This window comes from Carettochelys insculpta, chromosome 11 (genome assembly GCF_033958435.1).
Source record: "Carettochelys insculpta isolate YL-2023 chromosome 11, ASM3395843v1, whole genome shotgun sequence".
Taxonomy (NCBI): Eukaryota; Metazoa; Chordata; order Testudines; family Carettochelyidae; genus Carettochelys; species Carettochelys insculpta.
Genome location: NC_134147.1, coordinates 14015646 through 14034928, shown reverse-complemented (window position 1 = coordinate 14034928; position 19283 = coordinate 14015646). Strand labels below are relative to the sequence as shown.

Sequence of the window (19283 nt, the reverse complement as noted above, 5' to 3'; positions counted from 1 at the left end):
TTGACTCATGTCCAGCTTCTTGTCCACTACGACTCCCAGGTCCTTTTCTGCAGAACTGCTGCTGAGCCAGTGGGACCCCAGCCTGTAACAATGCTTGGGATTCTTCCGGCCCAGTGCAGGACTCTGCACTTGTCGTTATTGAAACTCATCAGGTTTCTTGCAGCCCAGTCTTCCAATTTGTCTAAGTCAATCTGGACCCTATCCCTACCTTCCAGCATATCTATCTCTCCCCCTAGCTTAGTGTCATTTGCAAACTTGCTGAGGGTGCAGTCCAACCCCTCATCTAGGTCATTGATAAATAAGTTGAACAGAACAGGACCCAGAACCAAACCTTGAGGCACTCCACTAGAAACCGACTGGCATCCTGACATCGAGCCATTGATCACTACCCACTGGGCCCGACCTTCTAACCAGCTTTCTTTCCATCTTACTGTCCATTTATCCAATCCACATTCCTTTAACTTGCTGACAAGAATATTGTGAGAGACCATATCAAAAGCTTTGCTAAAGTCAAGATAAATCACATCCATTGATATATTTTTCCCCCTATCTACAGAGTCAGTTATCTCATCGTAGAAACTAATCAGATTGGTCAGGCGTGACTTGCCCTTCATGAATCCATGCTGACTCTTCCTGATCACTTTCCCCGCCTCCAAGTGCCTCAAAATGACTTCCTTGAGGAGCCCCTCCATGATTTTTCCAGGGACTGATGTAAGACTGACCGGCTTATTGTTCCCTGGATCATCTTTCTTCCCTTTTTTAAAGATGGGCGCTACATTTGCCTTTTTCCAATCATCTGGGATCTTTCCCGATCTCCACAACTTTTCAAAGATAACGGCCAAGGTCTCATCAACGACATACGCCAACTCCCTCAGAACCCTCGGATGAATTAGGTCCAGGCCCATGGATTTATGTATGTTTAGCTTTTTTAGATAGCTCCTAACCTGTTCTTTCCCCACCAAAGTCTGTCCACCTTCATCTGTGGGGCTGGAGCGGCAGGGTATCCTTGTCATCTTTCCCAGCATGCAGGGACTGCGATGATTGGGGGGTTGGTGACCTCTCCTCGGGGGACTCCAGGTATCAGCTTCTGCAGTGCTGTGTTGGGAGTCCCTCTGCAACTGCAGGAGGGATTGCAGGACCTCAGTTTGCTCCATAGCTGCCATTATGAACTTTGCCATGGCCTCACTCTGCTTTGCCACTTGCTGTTGCTGCAAGTCAAGCATTGTGTGATGCCTCTGAGCTGTACTCTGATGCCGCTGAGCAGAGTCCCTTTTCAGCTCGGTGTGCTCTGCTTCATTCCACTCCATGTGCTAGAGGATAACATCCTGCTTGCAATTCTTTCTTCTTCTGTTCTTCTCTGCTACACCAGGCATTGCCTCTGGAAAATGAAGGTCAGAATTAAGATAAAATTCACATAATGTGCTTTGAAATGGAATGAATGGGTCTCTTTGTCTACTATCAGGGAAAGTTAACTTTTTGAAGGACACTGAAGGGTTATTAAGGATGGGACAGTAAGCGTGCCTTTCACAATACGTCACTTGCCATCACTTATTCAGCACGTTTCTTTGTGGATGTGGTAAGCTATGAGCAATTGTCTGCTTTTCGTTGGAAGGGGAGGGCTGCAAAACAGGGGAAGCTGCCAGGTGTTCTGGGGGCGTCTTGCAGCAGGGAGAATTTTTTGTCCATTCCTGGAGCAATCCTGCACAGTGATCAAGCTTGGTTCAGGAGACGGGGGGCCTGGCATGGAGGGGACTGCTGTGGAGGAGACCGGTTCTAGGGCTATGGTGGAGAGTTTGAGGCTGTCTGGCAGAACTTTCTTGGTCCACTGCTCATTACCACTTCCTCCTCTTCATTGCCCTAGTACTCTGGGGCACCCAGCTCCTCTGGGCTCACCCCAAACTCCATACCAGAGCCTCCAGAAGTGTCATAATTCACACTGGGCTCTGTGGTGGAGTTGCTCCCCATAAGCATGTGCAGCTGTTGATAATAGCGGCATGTACGTGGAGCTGCCCCGACCATTGATTGGCTTCCCTGACTTTTTGATAGGCCTGCCAGAGTTCTTTCACCTTTATCCAGTATTGCAATGAGTCCTGAGACTAACCTCGTGTGATATTTGATCATAAATTGCCTCATTTCTCTCGGCCACTCAAAGTCTCTTCGGCACCAACTGGTCTTCTGAAATTGCAAGAAGATCCAGAATCTCCTGGTGGGTCCATGCTGGCGTGCTCTTGCAAGCCTGAGAAGTGCTAGGCAGATCACTGCGCTGAGTGGTTATGATTACAGTAGATAGTTAATGAAGTAATTGCTACTGATGCAATGTGATGGCTACCGATGTAGTGCGATGCAGTGAGCAAAGAAATTTTTTCTTAATGGGTGCCCTTTATATTTTCAGGGCTGGGCACTGCTGAAATCCAGTTCAAATTCTAATTCAAATTTGTGGGCTTGGTGGGCTTCCTGTGACCTTCTTCCTGTACACGTGGATGGAGAGCAGCATACAAGGAAGTGGCCATACATGGCCTGACGCTGTGTAGCTTTGTGGGATACGTATGGGACACTTCTGGAGGCTAATAAATTTGAATTAAGGACATGGCGCTTCCACACGAGCCTTGATTCAAGATTTTAAATTCGAATTTGATGCTATGCCCGTCCCGTAATATTGATATTTTGTTATCGGTATTACCACTCAATAAATCGAGCTAATGGTAATAACTGGGAATACACTGACATTTTAATATTGAGGTACTGCCTTCAAATTTGATTATATCTCACGGTGGAGATTCAGTCAAACAGATTTTTTTGGGCATAAGCTTTTGTAGGTTGGAACCTGCTGACTTCGTGCATATGACAAAATGGTATCCAGGACACGAAAGCTTATGCCAAAAGAAATCTTTTTGTCTTTAAGGTGGCATAGGGCACTTTGTTGTCATTGGCTCAGTGACTGTCAGTATGGCTCAACCAAATTCATAGAATCATAAATTCACAGCCAGGAAAAACACACCATGGGCCATGAATTCTGGTCTTTTGAGTAGTTTTATGGATTTCATGAGGAAGACCAGCATTTCCCAAACTGGGAGCTCTAAGCCAGAAACAAGCAATAGGAGAGGCTGTTGTAAGGGCAACACAGCATTACTTGCTTACTTCTTTTTTTACTTAATTACTTATTTTTAAAATTAATTAATTAATTACTTCTGTGCTGTCTTCAGAGGTGGGTGGCCTGAGGCGGGTAGATGCCCAGCTCTGAGGACAGTGCTGCCATCAGCAGCCATGCAGAAGTAAAAGTGCCAATACTGCAATTGTCCTGTAATAATTTTGCGGCTCCTCTACCTCCTCCTATGGGTCAGGACCCCTACAGTTAAAACACCCTGACTCTAGGGCTCTAGATAGCATCATTTATTGTGGGACAAGGTTTTGGCCCACTTGTTCCCTGTCAACAAATAGTAAAGATTTATCTTCAGAGAGTTTTGTTTTGTGTTGTCCATTATATTCCACTGAGACTGCCCATGTAGTTCACCGCATTATACCAATCCCTATTTTTTAATGAATTCAGTCTCTTTAAATTCCAGTAGCAGGAAGCAGTGAGATCAAATGTCAATATTCAGGTGTGTTTAACTATAGCATTGGCCTTTTTCCCAGCTCACCTATAGATTTATGCTGTTCGTTTCTTTGTAATCTACAGTAACCCTGTTTTCATTTGAACGCTGGTAATGGCTTTTCTGTTGATACAATCTGTTTAACAGACATTTATTGGTTTATAAACTGTTTTTTCCCCTACAGGAATGTTTTGCATTTCATTACTGTTTTAAACTTTTCAGTCTTTTAAGAAATAAATGTTCACTTACATGATGGAATTTTTTAAAAATACCATATCTGGATGCAGTTATTTGATATATTGCCATTTTTTCTACTAAATGAACTATCTTATCTATAAAATAAGTATGAAGGCAAAAACCAAAACCAACTACATGTGATGAAAGCAAAAATTAACATTATTAATACAGGGACACACTTTCATCAGCAATAGCAAGAATCTGGAGTAACTGCAAGGAGAGGGGCAGAATTCCTTTGCAATTGGGGCAGTAAAAGAAATATATGGTTCTTAAGATGCACTATTATCTTTGTAATTCTAGACACTTGGTCAAAACTTCAAAATGGCCATGCAAATGGCCATTGCAAAGATTACTGATGAGGTGCTGAATTGAATATTCAACGCCTCATGAGCATTAGGACACTTCTGGCTGCGCCGCTTCGAAAGCGCCGCTTTCAAACACTCGCAGCTCGGCGCAGCTCCACAGGGGTCCTTTTCAAAAGGACCCTGCACCTTTCGAAATCCCGTTATTCCCCTCAGCTTTCGAAACGGACCCCCCATGTAGTCACGCCGAGCTGCGAGCATTCGAAAGCGGTGCTTTCAAAGCACCATGGCTGAAAGCGTCCTAATGCTAAAGAGGCGCTGAATATTCAATTCAGTGCCTCATCAGTAATCTTCGAAATGGCCATTTGCATGGCCATTTTGAAGTTTTGGCCAAGTGTGGCCACAGCCTCAGTCCTCTGAAAATATCTAGAATTACAAAGATAATAGTGCATCTTAAGAACCAAATGTTTCTTTTACTACCCCAATTGCAAAGGAATTCTGCCCCTCTCCTTGCAGTTACTCCAGATTCTTGCTATTGCTGATGAAAGTGTGTCCCTGTATTAATAATGTTAAATTTTTGCTTTCGTCACATGTAGTTGGTTTCGGTTTTTGCCTTCATACTTATTTTATTCTGCATTGATTCTGGCATTAGTCTGTGAATTTTGATTGAAATGATAGTCTCCTATGCAGAACTTTTATATGACTTGCTTTGTTACTATTGCCTGTAAATCTTTAACTCTAGTCAGACTCTTGTTTTCAGCTGCATATCCCTCAAGCAAAAGGAACAGAACAAAATTTGGTTTTGTGTAGTGTATTGCATACGCCAAATATTTTCAAACTAAGGAGTTAGACACAGATGCCATGGCACAGCTTTAGAGAACATATCAAACAAATGCGTTGGACCACGTTGCAAAAACTCTCTTTCCAGATCTCAGGTTATTGTGTGCTTGTCTCCAAAAGTCCTCAGATGGAATGCGTTTGCCACAAGATTAAGCTGCACAGGTGCCTTCCACCCCATCCTACTTGCAGCATTGCTGAGCAATGTGTAATTTGGAATTGCTTCCTTGGGCTGTTGCAGGGGCAGGCTTTTTGCATCTGTAGGTATGGCAAAGTATGATAGGCGGTCAGCAAATTCTAAAGGACCACAGAATTTGTGGGCTGTGCCAAGATGTAAAACATAATTTCTGGCTGACTCTACTTGGGTGAATGGGAAAACTTTTATTGACTTTCGTGGGCCCAAGATATCACCCAGCTTCTTTGGTATTTATCTTGCTCTCCAGGCTCATACGCCTGAAAGGTGGTAGAAGGACAGGAATATTTTGCATTTCATGGTATTCACTGCTATCTGACGACTTAACATTTTTATGAACATTTTGCCATGTCTTTGGGCTACACCAGCAAATATAAATAGCTTGCACAGAAAGGAGAGAATGTAACAGATATCCATCTAGGCATAAACAAATTATATTCCCTGTTAATAAAAAAAATCCAAGAATTTTCTGTTACACTACTACCCTCTTTTGTGTGTGTGTGTGTGTGTGTGTGCGTGCGCGCGCGCTGTTAAGAATAAAGGAAACTATGAACAAACTTTCAGTGCACTGAGCCACCCAATTTGTTCTACCTGGATATGCAAAAGACCATAAGGAGAGAACATCTGGTTGTAAAGAGAGTCATGACTGAGAAGGTGAAAGCACAAACAGTTCAGGAATTCTTCATTGTACATATTCCTGGCTGCAAAGAGTTTGGATTAATTACTTGTACACCCTGCCTCAGTGTCTTTATCTGTGAAATGACGTTAGTATTCATAGTGTTGTGAAGTTTACTAATGTCAGCAAAGAATTTTCAGGCTCTTGATTTGAAAATGCTATGCAGTTTAAATTATTATGTTCTAATTGTGATTTTTGCCCCCCCTTCTTGGTACAACCACAACTTAGCAGCCATTTCAACTCAGAGTCATTTTTCAAAGTGCATTAAAATCATGCCACAGCCAGTTGTATTGAGCTGGAGTTCAGGGATGGTGTTGCTAAGCTAGATTTTTTTTTCTGATGGTTATACTGGCTATGCCAGCACTGTTGGCACCAGTTTGTGCAAGAAATAGCTGGCAAACTATCCATGAATCTACAACACACCAGCTCTTTGTGAATCAAGTTTCATGTGGGTACTACTAGTAGCAAACTGAATGTCCAGGGGTGCGGCTTGGCTTGAAAGTACTACATTTGAAAAGCATATTCCATTCCAAATGTCTCCTCTTAAGTATTTGAAACCTATCATACAATTAGAGGATTTAAATGTTTGTTGCCCTGTAATGTAAAAAGAAAAAACACTTGCAGCAAATATCTGCTGAGCTTGTCTTATTCTGGGAAAAAATATTAAAAATTCTTTAGCATTTTGATATGATCCATGGATATTCTGGGCTAGTGTTACTGGAAGAAATCAGGGATTGAGGGTTAAAGAGAGAGGGCATTTTTGCCAGCAGAACCATATCTGCAGGGCTTGTGTTTTACTGTGAATATGCAAATAAGCCACTCAGCTATTCAAATGAGCAGCCATTTTGCATTTTCAAGACTTCCCATTTGCATCAGGCTGCAGGTGCTAGGGGTGAGTGTAGTCCTAGTGTTGGAGTGCTGCTACTTTTAATCTGTGTAGACCAAAGAGAGAAAAATGTTAGATACGCTGACCTTTCTAGAGTTCTGCAGGAGACATGCACATTTTTTCACTGAAGTCATGTGATGTTCTTAGCTATCAATATTTACTGAATGGTACATTTCGTACAAGCGAAAAAACCCCAGAAGTGTGCCAACATTGAGAGTTTTCTAGTTGTTATGCAATTATGGGTGCAAGTGAAGAAGACTTTATGAAAACAGTGGTTGACCTTAAATAAGAGGTGCATAAGTACTGTTATAATGATTAAAGAAGAATGAATGTGACCAAAATATTTTGATTATCTTTTCTGTAATACCCTGTTCAGTTTTGTTTATTTTTGCCTGTCTTCTTTCATGGTAGAATACTCCTCAGCTCTGTATATCTGAAACCTGATCTTTGTGTTCATTTCTTGCTATTTTACACATCAGTCACTAAATTGACTGCTCATTGGCTTGAACCTGCTCAGATATATTCAAATGCTTCATTTTGCTTATCTCTTTTAGCATCCTTTGTAAGGCTGCAAAGCGAAGTTGTGTGACTGTGCATGGCTCTGAGCTCTGATGCTGTTATAAAAGTGATGATGTTAAACTGCTCTTCAGGACAGAAATAACTTTGCATATTTTTAATTTGCTTATTATAAATTTTTGTTGTTTTTATTTAATGCAAATGTTTGTTACGTTAAAATCTAACTTGTTTCTTCCTTTAACCAATAGAATGTACATCCTGCAGAAGTTAGGTTGCTTATTTTGGAAAACATCCTTTTAAATCCAGCTTATGATATCTACTTGCTGGTAGGAACATCTGTTCAATATAAAGTTCAGAAAATAAGACAAGGGAAGATTACAGGTATGTCATCCTCCATTTTTCTTAATATTCCTTTTTCGATAGGAATTTTTCACCTGGGAATAGAACATTAAAATATTGTGTATAATAATAAGGAAATGGTTTTAAATTTACTTTAGATTGTTTAATTTTCATAATAAAATTTTAATGAGACACCACTGACCTCCCTCCTTTCCCTCATCACACAAACACTTTTGCATATGCTTATCTTCTATGTAGGACTAGTTCTATTAAGAATTAGTTATGCCCATGAATTTGGGCACATGCATAACAGTTTGCAAGTTTGGGACCCAACTCTCTATCATTTAAACATGTTCATCTGTCTTTCATATTGGGGAAACCTTTGAATTGTTAGTACATTGTTTTCCACAGAAAGGCCTCACTCACTTTGTAAAATGCCTAATTTAGTTGTTAGTTCATTTTCTTGGCAAATTAAAATGAAAACTGGAAAAAAAAAAGTTTGAACTAGTTGCATACTAATTTCAGAGGACAAGGAGATTTGCATATAAAGTACAGACACAAGAAAGTTGCAGTATTGCTGATGGGAGTTGTTTTAAGAAACTAGATGTAAAATAATATATTCATTTAGACTTACGCCGGCTCTCTAGCTGTCAGTATGGGATGTGGCAGCATCCATTTCAGTTGCTCATATAAAAAGTTCCCTTCGCCAAGATCAGAAGTTGGTCCGATGACATTCTCCTTTAGGCAGAAAGGCAGTTTTAGTGTGACACTTCAGCAGTGGGAAGAAACTGTTGTTTTACTCATCTATCTCAGATTATGCTTCCTGCCTTGGTGTAGAAAATGCATTTTTTACACAGCACGAAAAGCCCAAGTTTAATGTGTGGTAGGCATCAAATAAAAAATTAACCAGAAATAATTAACAGATTTCAAACAGTGACATTAACTTGTGTTGTTTCATGTGTCTTCTTGCTTCATGTACAGAATTAATGATGCCTTCAGATCAGTATGAACTGCAGCTTCTGAACAACATCCTCGGCCCTGAGGGGGATCCAGCTCGGCCTGTTGCCAAACTGGATCAGGCAACATCGACCGTAACTGCACTGCAGCAGGGACACGTGAACCTAGTGCTGGGGCACAAAAATATCCTTTCTGCACAGGGTGCGCTTGAGTTCCATGCTGTACTCAGTGGTCTGAAAACCAGCACTAGCTGACAGATGTGTGGAAAGCAACGCTTCTGTGAATTCAGTCACATGCTGTCTCCAGGCACCTTGATGTGCTCCTAGAAATTACAGCTTTAGGGCTGTGCCATTATATTACGTACGAGTACAGTCCAATAGTAATTCAAGGATCACCACACTTGTGGTTATGATCCTTGCAGATTCGCCACAGCCTGACCCCCAAATGAATGACTTCCCCCTTCCCCAGAGACAGGCACCCCCAGGCTGCTCCCCCCGCCCCTTCTCTGACTTTACATTTTGGCAACTCGCTGGAGCTTCTGCCCCTGGATATATTATATTACAAGTTGAACCTGTCTAATCTGGAACTCTCTTGTCCGCAAACTCCGTAATCTGGCATCATTTTAGTCAGATGGACAACCACTTGTCATGGGTGTGTCAAAGTTTCCTGTGGTCCCTTGAAGTTTGTTTACAGCCAGCCACCAGTCCTGGTTCTCAGTGTTCTGTGCTGTTATTTAGCTGTAATTTACCTCTAAATGGTGTAAGAACCCAGTAAACAGTGGAAGTGGTGTTAATATGCTAGAAAGTATTGACCTCCAGTTGTCCGGCAAATTCGTCCAGTGCTAATCAGGTCTTGAGGGTGCTGGACAAGAGAGGTTCAACCTGTATATGTTCCCCTCCTGGGAAGGAGGAGTGAGGGGAAAGCAGCATATCCGGGAAATGTTCACTCTTAAAAGAGGTTTTTTTTGGTCTTTCTTTTCAGGAACGTGGAATCAGTTTTAAATAGCTATGAAATCAGTGATGGACAAAAGTTATCTTAATGTTCTTTTCTGAAAACCTTTTAATCCCTTGACTGAGATTGCAGGTATTCGCATGCAAGGTGCTTCCAGGTTACCAAACAGCACTATCTATGTTGTGGATCCTGGATACTTAGGTTAGTATTTTCCGGTTGTCTTTATTTCTTTAATACACTGGCACATAGTGTGAGTATTAAGATGCCTTTCTTCAGTATTGGTGCATATGGTATCTAAGTTCCTGTACGTGCTCACATATGTAAATTGCACATAATAGAAGTATATTTTTAATAAGAAAAGGTTTCATATTAAGCCATGTTGGCCTTAACTATTGATTTCCTCATTTCCACACTTTTAGTCTTTAGCAGTTAGAGCACATTTTTAAATTTTATGAACCAAAATGTTTGTGAATACATGGTATATAATAGTTCATCACATAAATAGCCTTCTGGTGTGTACTGTTAGATGTTTTCTGTTCACAGGATTTACTATTCATCCTGGTGACAGGTGGGTCCTAGAAACAGGAAGACTTTATGAAATTACAATTGAAGCATATGACAAATCAAGCAATAAAGTGTATTTATCCGATGTAAGTGCAGTATTGTTTTATGTTTCTGTTCTGTGTTACTGGATGTTGTCTGTGTATCCATCTGCCTATTGATCTATCTGTCTGTCCTGTGTTACTGGATGCTATGTATCTATTGTGTGTGTGTGTTAGCTGAGCAGTCCTCTATGTACACAGAATTGGAAAGTGGTAAACTTGCTGTTAAAAAACATGCTGGGTGGCTCTGTTAGAGGGCACATCTTAGTACATGTGAAAGAAAAACTGAGAGAAGTTTGGATGTGTGTGATGCCTGTTAGCATGTTTGTTGTAAAATGAGACTTCCAACTAGTTCAGCCATTGGGGGAGAGCATCACAGTGTAGTTAGTAGGTATCAAATCTTATTGCATCTCTTGTCAAAGACAACAAGTCCTGTGGCACCTAGAAGACTAACAAAGTTATTTGGGTATTATCTTTCATGGGCTGATGATGAAATGTGTGTCTCGGTGTTTATCCCTGGAAACACTTAGTAATATATTTTAATTCCAGAATATCAGAATTAATACTGAGTTGTCGAAAGAATATTTTGAGATTCTGAAATCCTCTCTGAATGGATCATATCACTATGTGAAAGCAATAAAGAAGGGTCAGACCATTATCGATGCTGCTTTAACATCTGTAGTAGATCAGGTATGTCTTATTGAGAAATGTTCTAGCTTGCTCAAATGCATAGAAAAATAATCATGTGCTCACACATCAGAGTTGTTTAAATTGGTACACTTTGCGAGCAGCAGGCACTCAGGAGATGAAGCCGCACACAAAATAAAGAGAAGAAAAAGGTGTTAGTCATATATAAATGGATGAGGGGCCAGAGCCTGAATTCCTTAATTAAACCACGCTCTCCACAAGCTGTTTTTGTTCTGCGTTTGTACCGTGCCTAAGACAATGTGGTCTTGGTCCACAGGGGGAGCTCTTGAATACTACGCTAATACAAATAACAACAGAGAGGAAGCCGTGCTAGTCTATACGCTCTCAAAACAAAAAGCAGTCAAGTAGCACTTTAAAGACTAGCAAAATAGTTTTGCTAGTCTTTAAAGTGCTACTTGACTGCTTTTTGTTTTGATAATACAAATAATGAATAATAGGTACTTTGCCTGAGTAAGGGATGTAAGATTGAGGCCTAGCAGTGTGCCGTTTAGTGTGATTTAAATGCACTACGCTGAATTTCTTAACTAGTAGGTATGTGGAATTTGTGGGTGTGGGTTGTATCAGGGTGCTGACTAACAGCCCAGTCACATACCCTGAGTAAATGTCAAGGCTTTGTCGTATGTGTCAGGAAATATTCTGCCGCTGCCCTGCATTACATTAGAGTTTGGGATGATTTCTGGCACTTGGTAAGTGATCGTTAAATGCTAGAAAGAAGATCTGCCAAACATACCAGCCTACAAGCCTCTTAAAAGCTAATATTGATTAACCTTTTTTGCTATCTGAGTAGCTGTGGCATCTGCCAAGCGTTCAACCCCCAGACACTTCAGTTTGGAAGGGTTCCTCTCCATTTGGCAGTTTGGATTTATGTCTGAAACTTCAGACATTTGTTCTGAAATTTCTTGCTAACCACTCCTTGAAAGGGATGAGCTAGTTCCACCCTCGGCTTCAAGCAGTCATCCTCCTTGCTAAAATCAGCTTCTCTCTTGGGCCTCCCCAAGATCTCTGAGAGGTCCATGCCTTCAGAATGCCAGGAGGAGTAATAGTGGGGAATTACATTTTTGTTGGGCATCACAGTCATGGAAGGCTCTTCAAAGCAGCTTCAGAGTATGGCATTAGGGATACCTTCCTCCGTCTACAATCTGCCCCTTTTCCCACTAAACAGGAAGTAGTCGCTAGGTACTGTGAAGAGTGTATAGAAAGGTTGCAGAGAGAGACTGAGACTTTTCAGTCTAGAAAAGAGGAGATTGAGGGGCGATATGATAGAGGTATAAAAATCATGAATAGTGTGGAGAAAGTGAATATTGAAAAGTTATTTACTTGTTCCCATAACATAAGAACTAGAGGACACCAAATGAAATTAATGGGTAGTAGGTTCAAAACTAATAAAAGAAAATTTTTCTTCACACAGCGCACAGTCAACCTGTGGAACTCCTTGCTGGAGGAGGCTGTGAAGGCCAGCACTCTAACAGAGTTTAAAACAGCTTGATAAATTTTTGGAGGTTAGGTCCATAAATGGCTGTTAGCCAAGGGTAAAGTGTGGTGCCCCTAGCCTTTGGTCAAAGGCTGAAGACAGATGGCAAGAGACAGATCTCTTGATCATTGTCTTCGGTTCACCTCCTCTGGGGCACCTGGCACTGGCCACTGTTGGCAGACAGGATACTGGGCTGGGTGGACCTTTGGTCTGACCCAGTATGGCCGTTCTTATGTACAGAGGACAAGGAGGGGAGGACAGATAACTGGGCTCCTTGTTTTTTAACTTTCCTGTAAATCGCCGTATGCATCTACAGCTCCATAGCGGTGTTTCCTCTAATATTTTCCATCCATAGGTGGAATAAATTTTGTTATGTGCATCAAGACATAAGCTGATGTGCATATGCCTATAGAAACACATGCTTCCAGCTGTGGGCACTGTGCTAATCAGCTTGGCTATACCTGAACCTCTCCTGGACAACTGCCCTAGCAAGGAACACTGCTCCGCAGTAATGACAGTAGTAATATTTATCTATTACAAAGTAGATATTGCTTCAATGAGTTGTTAATTTACTCACAGGAAGTACAGAGCTAATGATAACACAAATGGTGCTAAATTTATCTTCTTCTGCGTGTTTCTCAGCAACCTATTTATAAATATCAAAACAAAAAGCAGTCAAGTAGCACTTTAAAGACTAATTCCTCTTCAGAGGAATTATCGCACCATTCTGGAAAGAGAAGCAGCTGAGCTGGCTTTTATATTCAAATTCAGCACATTAACACATGGTTTAAATCATGATGGGAACTTTCTGAGTCACTATAGGGGCTCGTCTGCATACTTGGCTCAGTCTAATTCTTGACCTTCCCCCCCACCCCTCCACTCTCTGATTTGCTCACCTTGATTATCTTTTTCTGATTTGTCCTCCTTGCTTATTGTTTTTGGTTCCCTGTGTCTTAAATATTGAGTCTGTTCTGGTCTGGCTATGGTCTGAAGAAGTGGGTCTGTCCCACGAGAGCTCACCTAATAAACTATTTTGCTAGTCTTTAAAGTGCTACTTGACTGCTTTTTGTTTTGATAGTATATAGACTAGCACGGCTTCCTCTCTGTTACTATTTATAAATAAAGACAGAATTTTATTTTAAAAATGTTATGAATGTCATTTATAATTGTACCTGCTGTTACTTCTTATAGGATGGAGGTGTTCATACATTGCCTGTTCCAGTACGAAACCAGCAGGAAGTTGAAATTTATGTTCCCATTGTCCTTTCACCAAGAATTTTGACATTTCCATGGCAGCCAAAGGCAGGAGCCTATCAGTACACAATAAAGGTATGCTAAGGAAGCCATCTAAATTCCAGAAGAGTCAGTCTGGCAGATTCAGCGAGGTCAGTAGATGTTTGTGGAATCAGGTGCTACATATTAACTTGAGGTGCTGCAGGCATATTCACGTTGAAAATGTGTTTAGTGGAACTTTGCTGGAGTTCAGTTGAAATGACTGGTAATTGCTTTAAAAAGAATTGCACCTTTGTTATTTTTGTCTCTGGGTGTACTTGTAAAGCATAACTACCAAATAGCCATTCTGAGCAATGGTTGGGTATGACAGATTTCACACCAGGAGACAGAAACCTAATGTATTTCAAATAGGTTCCCTGAATTAGTTGGGATGACTACACAAAAGGCCTCCTAAGATGAATGAGCAACTCCCTAGAGCATAGGCCTTGGCTTCCTTTCTTCTGTCTCTCTCCTTTGCTTTACCAATAACACTAATATTTGAAGGCAAAGGACACAGATTTCTTTACAGTAGATATTTTAAATTCCCTCTTTCCTGTACTCCTGCTGTCCTCCTCTTGCTACCATACTTGCCAAGACACTCTATCAAATCAAACTATCTTCTGAGTGTGCTGCCCTGGAAGCAGAGTTTATTTACAAAGCAAAGCAGTATTTGCTTGTTACACAAAAAAGAGTGTAAAGAATGGCAAAGGTGGAAAATGCACCTTCTGTCTATCAGTTTTGTTTTCACTGCTTCAAAAAAATACTGACATAACACATAATCTTATTAGCCATACCTGGCAAACCTGCACCAGCATTGGACTGTTTAGGATGTTGCTTTGAGCTGCCTGTTTCTGGACACAGGTTTACAGCAGTGTTGCAAATTATGCAGCATTGACGAACTAAGCCAGACTCGTATTGGACAGAAAGAATAAGGTGAGCAATAGGAAAGGGGGAAAAAATAAGGTAGGGAGGGAACAGGACACATTTCAGGGGGAGGAGATAAAGTTTGGCATCCCAGGTGATCATCTCTCAGGATAAGGGAACCCCAGGTCCCAGCAGATGGTGAGTGTGAAAGTGAAGCTCACTTCAGGAACCAGTTTTTCTCCCAAAGTCTCTTTCTTTAAGGGTCCTCAAAGGAAGTGATAGGTAGAATTAGCCCATCCATTCATTAAATTGTCCATCAAGTGGGCCTAATTTCAGACACACACAGTTTGATTAATTGACTTTCAGAATTGTGCTCCAGTCACGGTTTTATCACGATCCTTTTTTGTTTGTTACCAATTCAGTCGTTCCTTCTCACTTTTCCCATCAATGCTTGTTGTAACAGGCTACTGTGACATTTTTATGAACTTGTACTTCCTACAGCTGCCTGTGCAATTATGGCAAATTTGTAGGCATAATTATCACAACAGCAGTTAGTGCTCAGTTGTAGTTGGTTATTCATGTCAGTAGACAGCTTATGACTGCCATTCTTGCTGCAAATCTTTCTCCTCTTCTTGCTCTCGATGGGTTTCAGATAAAGCCCTTTTAAGTCACAGAATAAACTCCCAGAGATTTCAGTGGCTTTGGACTAGTCCCAAAGATTATTTAATTTTACAAAAACATTTCTGCCCAAATGGCATCATGGGGATTCCATGTTGACTTTACATTGCTGATTTCTTGATTTTTTTTTTCCTTCCTCCCCCCCCCAACTGGCTATGAATACATGTAAAATAGAGTTTAAACATCTTTGGTACTTCACTTATTTCAGAAAAATCCAAGTGTCAAACCTGCAAAGCTAAGAATCTGAAAATCAAGTTGTTCTCTTTCTGACTTGTGCATCATCAGTCAAATCCTGCAGGTAGGGCTCAGTTAACAAATCCATGGATGATATGCAAGTCAGAAAGGAATCCAGTTTATTCACCCCGAGCTGTACAATAAAAAGTAGCAAAACTTTTTTTTTTTGGCTGCTTAGTAAGAACATGTTGACTCTTCATACACATTAAAAAGGTGCCATTTTTACAATCAGTTTTCTGGTTTTTATTTGAAGCTCTGTTTATCGAGATATATCTGAGATCTCTGAAGCATTTTGAACAAGCAATTTTGCATTTTCATAAGGAATCTGAGATTTCCCCCTCCTCTGGGCCTATCTCCCAAACTCCATCCAAGGCTCCTTTTCACAAACTGTTCTGTTTGGCCAGTAACTCTTCATTTTTTTTTTTCTGATTGTTTTCTCTTAATGGGTCCTGCAGGTGCACATGAGAGAAAAGGAATTACTTTATTAAATTACCTCCTGTTGGGTTCCTATGGGAAGAGCCTACAGATGTCTCATCTGTTCTTCCTTTTTGACCATCAGTTACTGCTCACATAAACTTTGTGTTTCTTTGTACTTTGGCTACAGCAGTTGAATGATGAAACTGGTTATAGAAAATGTTTATTATGCTACAGAAATTAACCACCACATAATTTGAAGCTTCGTTTAGTAGAATGGTTTTTTTTTTTTTTTGGAACATTATCTCTTAGGTAAACCATAGCATGTGGAGAAGGGCACCTGAGTGATAAAGGTACTTTTTTAGAAAAAGATAGGAGCTACAGTACAAGTTTTATTATCTGGCAACCCTAGCGCAACCACAGTCTCTCAGCATGCTGGTTAACCAAATGTGCTGGTTATCAATGTGCTGGATAACCAGGCTTTTACTCTATTCCCTGGACCTTTTGCTGTTCAGCATGATGTTGCCACAAATTGTTCTTGTAATTTACCATAATGCTGTTTAAATGCTATGAATTATATAGTAATGTTTTTTTAATATAAGAATGTTACAGATTGAGAATGACAATGTTCCTTCTGATGAGGAAAACTCAATGTTAATGTGGAATTGCAGCAGATAGCAGCAGATTGCTATGATATCAATATGCTAGAGAATTACTGTACTACTCAATGGGCAAAGTCATTCCTCTCTCTTTGAACGCTGACTGTAAGATTGTTGTCCCCACCTTGCTCTACAAAAATAAAGTAGCTAAATCCTGACAATTTAACTTAAAACTCTTCAAGATCTAAAGAGCTCTGATTCTTGGAAATGCCCCCATTGGACCTGAACATTTAGGTTTGAGAGCCTTGCTGAGGATGTCACTTGCCCAGTGTACACGTCTCTGTATTGCTCAAGGTGAATGTGGGCAGTCTGCATCTCTACCTGTCACTCCTGACTGATACATTGCTGGAGCAATATGTATGCTGTATGTATACAGAAAGACCTGCTAACATACACTTCAGGGTAAAAATAAAGGAGCAATGACAGCAAAAATCATTTTTCCTTTTCTCTGCCCTTTTTTTTTTTGCTTTTTAAAATTCTCAGTGATTTCCATTGGAAGAAGTCAGTTGGCATAGGTACAGTGGGTTGTTGTACTGAGACCGAAGATGGTCCACTTGATTGTCTTTGGCTTTCAGCAAAAGAAAATTAATCAGAGATTTGAAAAATACAGCAATCACCCATGCTGGGTCTGTGTTTGTGCTGACTTGTGAAGTGATATGCGGACTGCAAGTGTTATCAATCATAGGGCTCTTTGAACATTAGAATTTTGCAGCCATGGTAGAGAGAGACATTTAATTTAGCGGCAATGATTAACAAAATGTCCATATGTGAAGAAATTTGAAGTTAAAATGAATGAGGGGTGTAGTCTGCTAATCCCTGACTTTTCTAATTTTACATCTTGGGGCTTCAGTTTCATTGTACTTCACTGGTAGTACTCTTAACTGTGCTTAGTGTGTGTGTAGCATTTTATGCAATTTGTCCAAAAGTTAGGGTGGATAGTAACCAAGAGAACAGGATGCCGTATTAATACACATTGTTATTTTTTTCTTCATAATTTAGGCTCATGGTGGAAGTGGAAATTTCAGTTGGTCCTATTCTAACCAGGCTGTTGCTACAGTAACTGTCAAAGGGGTCATGACAACTGGAAGTGATCTTGGTGTCAGTATTATACAGGCAAATGATGTTCAGAACCCACTGCACTACGGAGAAATGAAGGTAAACTGCCTTTCCTCTGGTTGGTTCTGAAAGTTGGCTTTAGTAGCTGTGGAAAAGGCAGGGAGAGCTGTCAGTCAAGGAGCAGAATATCTCTTAAACAACAATCCCTTTTCATGTGCCCTACAGATTTCTGTGTTCATGCCTGCTGCAGGCAAGTAGAATTGGAACCCACACTAATTCATGTCATCTTCAGGGGTGAAACAGCCTTTCTCTTTTCCTCCTCTCCCAGGAAAGGAATTCTTTTTACTTCCTCTCCTAGTTGAATTCTTTACGTTTAAAAAAGGTAACAAGGCCTGTTGAGCTGTAGACCAAATAATCAGCCTGATAACCCTGAGTAAAAACACTGTTTATTACTCCTCTAGCCTCTCCCAGAAACACTTTTCTTTTTTCCATATGTTAAATGATAGAAGACACCATCTGTGTGGATGGCCGTTTATTTTCAAGTATAGAAGGCCAGAATCCCACACAAAAGACACGGTTGACATCCAGATACCCAAATGAGCTAAAGCTATGTTTAGAAAAAACACCATGATTTCTTCAGGGAGTTGTTGCTTCACTAAGGATGCAGGTGACAGAAAAATATACCACAGTCAGGAGGAATCTGGAAGTGTTTCCACCTGTCTACAAACCTTCCACCTGCTCTTCCTGCTTTTCCAGGATAATCTTTGCTTGGGGTAGTGACCTAGTGGAACAAATCTAGGAACAAGCTTCACAATCCACCTACAAGAAAATCTCTGTGAAAGGAGGTGTAAGAGGAGAAATTTCCTTGCTTGGCGCTTGGGATGGAGTTCCATGAATAAATACTTTTCCCTAGCATTTTGCAGTTGGGGGAACTTACAAAGCGTCCTGTTCCTTAATGGAGAGTTGTCCACTGCCTTTAACAGATTAGAGTTTAGTCGTCTTTAATAATAATAATAAACTGGTAGAAAATAAATTTCATAGGCAATTTTATTTTATTTTACAAAAGAAAAGCAACAGCCTCAGTTGTCCTGGTCAGATTCTGAAGTTGATAAATTCAGAAACTTCTCACTTCAGAAATGTTATTTTTATCTTCATTCAAATGTTGTGTAACATTCTTGGTGCTGTTAGGAATATAGGCAGCTCCAGGACAGCATGGTACATAAGCTCCTATTTTGCTTTTTAAGCTAGATTCAGGCCAAATTGATCACACTCTTGTCTGTCTCCATGAAATTCGCCTCTGAAGAGCGAGCATAGCCCAACTGCAGATTTTTAAAAGAGACAGAGTAGAAGTGCTGCTTTTAAGAGCTGCACATTTATGTGTGATTTATGTAACTACAGTCTTCCCCCGCCTTAAGAGGGTAATTCGTTCCTGAAAAACCCCTCTCAGGGCAAATTCTCGAAAGTCGAAAATGTAATTACTATTAATTTCAATGGGAAAAAATTTTATGCGTTCCTGAGCCCCAAAATTTACACCCATTTATGCTAAAACAACACCAAATCCCATTAAATCCGGTGCAAGGGGGTGGGCAGAGCAGGGCGCGGGGAGGCAGCCCGGCCTGAGCACAGCTTAGGTTAAGCGGGGAGGGGCTGCTGCCAGGAGCTGGCCACGCGGGGAGCTAGGCACGCACAGGGGGCTCCCAGCTGGTGAGGGGCGATGCCTCGCTCGTGTGGGGCTGTGCAACGGAGAGACCCTGCCGGCAGCAGCCGAGGGCAAGCCAGGTACTAAATGGGAGGGAGTGCCGCAGATGAGAAGCGGCGCCCGAGGCACAGCTGCGCAGGGT

The 19283-nt window shown here is 40.9% G+C and overlaps 1 protein-coding gene across 1 annotated transcript in view; it reads left to right on the top strand.

Annotated features, from left to right (window-relative positions):
- Window positions 1-19283, top strand: part of NUP210 (nucleoporin 210) — a 170168-nt gene that overhangs the window by 37689 nt on the left and 113196 nt on the right. Inside the window, exons 6-12 of the mRNA XM_075005043.1 lie at window positions 7486-7618; window positions 8558-8734; window positions 9617-9685; window positions 10028-10134; window positions 10636-10776; window positions 13457-13594; window positions 17386-17541. Of these exons, the coding sequence (XP_074861144.1) occupies window positions 7486-7618; window positions 8558-8734; window positions 9617-9685; window positions 10028-10134; window positions 10636-10776; window positions 13457-13594; window positions 17386-17541 (921 nt within the window). The remainder of the gene's footprint in view (window positions 1-7485; window positions 7619-8557; window positions 8735-9616; window positions 9686-10027; window positions 10135-10635; window positions 10777-13456; window positions 13595-17385; window positions 17542-19283) is intronic.